The 4,955-nt window shown below is 37.9% G+C and overlaps 1 protein-coding gene across 1 annotated transcript; it reads right to left on the bottom strand.

Moving 5' to 3' along the window:
- Positions 1-703: 703 nt before the first annotated feature.
- On the bottom strand, positions 704-4,394 carry RGS1 (regulator of G protein signaling 1). Its single transcript, XM_005434170.4, has 5 exons — positions 4,167-4,394; positions 3,704-3,787; positions 3,001-3,062; positions 2,278-2,441; positions 704-1,587 (listed from the first exon to the last, which is right to left on the bottom strand). Exons 1-5 carry the CDS (start codon positions 4,268-4,270, stop codon positions 1,402-1,404), a joined length of 600 nt encoding a protein of 199 aa, XP_005434227.1. The 5' UTR covers positions 4,271-4,394; the 3' UTR covers positions 704-1,401.
- Positions 4,395-4,955: the final 561 nt, after the last annotated feature.

Below are 4,955 nucleotides of genomic sequence, written 5' to 3'. Positions count from 1 at the left end.
GCATGCTTTGATTTATTTCTACTATGAGCTCTAAAGTCACAAGGTCTTAAATACTTTAGACGTGGTAGTGCCTGTGCATAATTGCAACTTTTCTTCATTTGCTTTATTTCTCATCACAGCCCACTGTGGTATAGACTACTCATGATACTGTATATTTTAGAGTAAATACAACACGACATTTGCAGTGAAGTTTAATGACCTTTGATGCTAGTATTGGTATTGTAAATTAGAGTCTGGAACTTGCCAAGATTAGGTTGAGTAGTACTAATATCACAAGGAAAGCAACTACTAGTGAGTCTCACCAGTTGCTGGCTCTCTATGCAAGCAAGCATAGGTAATCTGCTGTGCTCAACATGTCATCAGTATAGAAATGGATTGAACTGTATGTCAGTGATTAAAAGTTTTCTATATCTGAGATGTATCTTGGGTGCTGGTAGCTGGGGGATTATGCGAAATAGGAAGGAAATTTAGACTTGCTTCTCTTTTTTTCCTTTTCTTTTTGGGAGTCATGAGGATGAGTCTATGTGAGTCAGGATCACCCACCTCGGATAACTAAGATTACGGTTGCGTAAAATGGATGAAAAAGAGAAAAGATAGCATGGGGAAAATGAGTATTTGGCTAAGATGATGGGAAGCAGTGGCATAGTGGGACAGAAGGGAACAATGTGTTTCAATATTTCAGTGATTTCAATGGAAAGATCACTTAAAATGTAAAATAACCACAAAAATTTATTTTTAAGTAATTTAATTGAAGAGTTGCTTATTGTTTTGCAATAAATTAAACAGAAAAGATGCTACATACCTGCCTGTTGAATACAGACTTAGTAAAATACAGCTTATATAATTCTTATATAACTTAAAAAAATATCAGTTTTAAGACATGACAATTTATAATATATTTACATAGCACAATAGCATCATGGAACTGCACTCACACTTATTAACACTTCACAGACTAGAAAAAAAGCCATTAGTCAGTCTTATCTGGGCATTTTCTTGTTAGGCACAAAATTGCCAGTCATCCTTGTTCTTCTGAACTTGGTAACCTTTCCCCAACGCTTAGCTTGCTAGTCTTGCACTTCCTAACATTCAACAGTTCTTTGGGATCTAAGACTTGGTTCAATGTTCACAGCATAGTTCAAACAATAAATAATATCCATATGCTGTCTTGACTCCATAACATATGGGAAGAGAGGATTTTCTCCCTGTGCTGCTCTCACCCTTGTAACAGTCTTGCCAGCTTCTATCCTGCGGTCTCTTGGCTGTGGAGCTGTTTGCATCTTGCTTGTACCCCTCCTCCCAAGGCCAGGGTACTCCTTGCCAAGATCCAACCACCTTGAAGGATTTCTCCGCGGGATATTTGACACAGAGTCTACTTGGCTCTTCACTGCCTCAAGCACTTCATTTTGAGGTGTTGGTTTGCAGCTGGTTCAAAAGATTCAGGTAGGCTTTGGATTTCAAAAACCTGGGATATGAATCCCTTTCCATGAGGATGTACACAGTTTTCTGGGCTTCATCAAAGCTTGTGTGAGTTGGGTCTTGAGCCCTTTTGGCTGTTGCTTCCCTCATCTGATAGTCAATATTTATCTGGAAAGTGAAAAACAAATGCCATTGACATCTTTAAAATGTACTCTCTTTCTACATCTATCACTTTGTCAATGAACAAATTCACAGCCTTAAAACTCAGTGTGAGTCCAATATCAAAATTGCAAAATGAGATAATTTTAACATTTACATCCCAGTTATGCACAAAAATTGTTGCTCACTATAGAAATGTGGTTTCTTATGGAGTCAGAGGTAATACAACTCAATAATGGAGTAAGTAGAGGAACAAACTCCAATTAAAACCTAGGATAAATCTTGTGTGTAATGAGTCTCCAGTTTGAAATATGATCAACACACACTACTTCTAATTCTCCAGAATGTATTTTAAAAAAACAAGAAATATTCCACAGCTGTCCTACTAGCAAAGCTCTAAGTATCTGATTCCAAACACCAGCAGTAATTCCATCTGGGCTGGCTTGGTGAACAGCAACGTATGCTGAGCTGCTGGTGCCTCTGCTGAGCTTCTGCTAGTGGTGCTCCCATGTACTGGCCTGTGTCGTGTGACTCCACTCTCGTGGCTGAAGACAATAATGATGCAAGTACACTTGTAAAAACCCTGTGTCTGTGGCTTCATCCCATGCAACTGAATGAACGTGTAAGCATCTCATCTATTTTCTGATTTTCCAGAATCCTTGCGCTCTAACACTACACAGATACTAATTTTGTACGTACCTGTTTAATAGCATCTGACTGAACAAACTCCTCATAAATCCTCTCTGCTTTGCCTTGTAAGTGATCAGACTTGGTTTTCTTGTAATCCTCACAAGCCAACCAGAACTCAATGTTTTCCTCGCTGAACTCTGACTTCAGGAACTCCCGGAAGACACCTTGACCACCTAAAGCCAACGCAAACACATCATCATTTATACAATGATATTTGTGACCAGGGAGGATAAAATAATCAACAAGAGTTGTATTAAAATCTTGCCAAAATACACTGTTATTCCCTCCTTCAGCATACCGTAGATACTCTAATATTAAGGGTGATGGGAGTTTTCCTAATTATGTTCACTGCTTTTAGATCTAGACCCTGGCTACCAAAATACATGAATGGATTCTAGTCCTCCCTCAGTGCATTGTATTAGGGTACAAGTGGAGGGAAAATTCTAAATCAAACCAGTATGTTATAAAAGGACAGAAGACTGGTCAAAAAAACACTGAGCGGAGCTATTTGAGGTTTATTTACTATACTGGGAGTAGGAAATGGAAGAAAAAACCCAGACTTTAACAAACTGTAACAGTGGCCTTGTTACACTGGAGCTGTAAATAATTGAAATGCAACTGGTCAGTCTCTGGCAGTGTTTGCAGAATGCTATGGCTTTGCCTGTTTGGCAAAATCGGATAAGAGTTTGTCCACAGAGTAAGAAAAAAGTCATCCTGGAGTAACAGACTTACTTTGGCTGGCCAAAAGCTTTTCCAAAGACTGGGACCACTGTATTACTTCCTCTGCAGAAAGCCTAAGATGATAAGAAAAAAAAAAGGCTTTAGGCAAGAAAACATGTGGGGTTTTTTGCATGTTTAAAGGAGACAGATTGCATAATTTGTTATTCTGTTCTAGGAATATGTGCCAGGTATTTATTAAATTTATGATTTTCACATAATCTGAGACCCTGGAGGCAAGTCAACATTGAGAAAAATCATTAGAGAGACGGGAAACCAAGGAGCTATGATGTTATCCTGAATTCTGTTGCCAGAAAGAAAAGCTTTTACTGTAACTCTGACCATTAATTTTGTATCTGTACTTCTGTTTCCATATTCCTGAAATAAGAATAGTAATACACCTGCTCTTCACTTGAGTGTGAAGCACCATTTCTTGCAAATCTTTAGGGAATGGATATAATGTCCCTCTGAAGAAAATAGATTTAACGGAGGTGTCTTGTCCCTCATTGTTTGATGCAAACTTATCATGTAAAATAATCCTTAAGTCCACAAATAGTTTCTACTTCCTATTTTTTACATCTTTTGCATTTTGGAAATTGTAGGCATTGTTATAGTATTTACTGCTCTAGAAGTAGCTTAGAAATTAACTAAATAGCTTACCATATCCTTATCTAGTATAGTTATATTTTGTTATAGTTTAGTGTATCTTGGTACTTACATGAAGTTTCTGGAGTTAGAAGTCTTGATCCCAGATTCGATACGTGGTACCATGCACTTCAGATAATTTTTGAGATCTGCACCACTGAAACCAATGAACAAACATTTTTGTAATCCATTAAAATTGTAGTTGCATTTCAATTCTACTTAAATTTCTTAAAACTTTTGAACAGAGGCAGACAGCTCCATCCTATGACTGAAGTCTGGGGAATTACATATCCAAGTAATTTTTTTGAAAAGACTGAGGCTCCCAGTGTATCTGAAATCTACTCCTGATTGATAAGGGAATCAATTCATTGGTGTGCATCAGCGCAAGCCATTTTTAATGATGCTGTAGTCCTGGGCTTTGAGAAGGCTGTACAGTCATTTAGCCTGAAACACGGTGCTAATTCTTAATCTCCAAGATTCTAGTGCTATGTTCACTTCTAATACGTTTGAGTTTATACTAAGATGTATATACTTACAAAGCCTTTTGCTTCTTTTTATGGATTTTGCCTTCTGCCAGCTTGCAGTCGTCTTTTCCATTTAATTCAGTCATGTTGCTGCGGGGGAAAAAAAATCCTGGCATCTTACTTTAACATGAAGCGACTTTTGAAACGATAATCCTCCAAGCACCAAATGACAGTTCACTGACTCTGCTACCGCCTTTTATTGACGCAGGCAGCCCTGCTAGTTGGTGTGAACAGATCTGTTTATCATGTATCCTCACCACAAATGGTGGAAGTTCCCTTTTTGCAGGGCACAGTGACGTGAGTCCTTTGAGAAAGAAAACAGACAGCAGGGTCTCGTGGTTGAGGTTAAACCAGATGAGACTGAATTACTGTGGGTTTGTTTTCTGTGTCTGTGTATGTCTGTGTTACCAAAAAAAAAAAAAAAATCCCCTCTAGAACTTTGAATTCTTGTCCCTTTCTGATTGGTACTTTCAAACCAGAAGTATTGCTTGGTTTTATCAAATGGGCTGAAAATACTGCAGTTTTGTCTTGACAAAGTTCACCTGCTACATGCCTGCATTCTGAAATTTTGTACTTTACTATTGATTAGATGGGCTCAATGGAATATTACAAAAAAGTGCCTTAAGATATGCCAGTGTTATTAAGGTTCCGTATGCAACAAGCTATTTGCAAGTCACCAGTTGCTCTTTAAACTAGAATACTGTGTTAGACAGAGACATCTGTTTTGTTTAGACATGTGCTGTGAAAATATTTAGAAGTGATTTTCATAGGAAAGGGCTTTGAAGCAGTGAGAACTCATCT

The sequence above is a fragment of the Falco cherrug genome, chromosome 12 (genome assembly GCF_023634085.1).
Source record: "Falco cherrug isolate bFalChe1 chromosome 12, bFalChe1.pri, whole genome shotgun sequence".
In the NCBI taxonomy this organism is placed as follows: domain Eukaryota; kingdom Metazoa; phylum Chordata; class Aves; order Falconiformes; family Falconidae; genus Falco; species Falco cherrug.
This window is presented reverse-complemented; position numbering and strand designations above follow the sequence as displayed.

Excerpts from the sequence above, each read along its gene's own strand:
- RGS1 (XM_005434170.4), bottom strand. The coding sequence starts at position 4,270 with ATGCCAGGATTTTTTTTCCCCCGCAGCAACATGACTGAATTAAATGGA. Across the intron at positions 2,442-3,000 it reads AAAGCTTTTGGCCAGCCAAA|GTGGTCAAGGTGTCTTCCGG; the intron begins GTAAGTCTGTTA and ends CGTTGGCTTTAG. Across the intron at positions 1,588-2,277 it reads AGTCAGATGCTATTAAACAG|ATAAATATTGACTATCAGAT; the intron begins GTACGTACAAAA and ends TTCACTTTCCAG.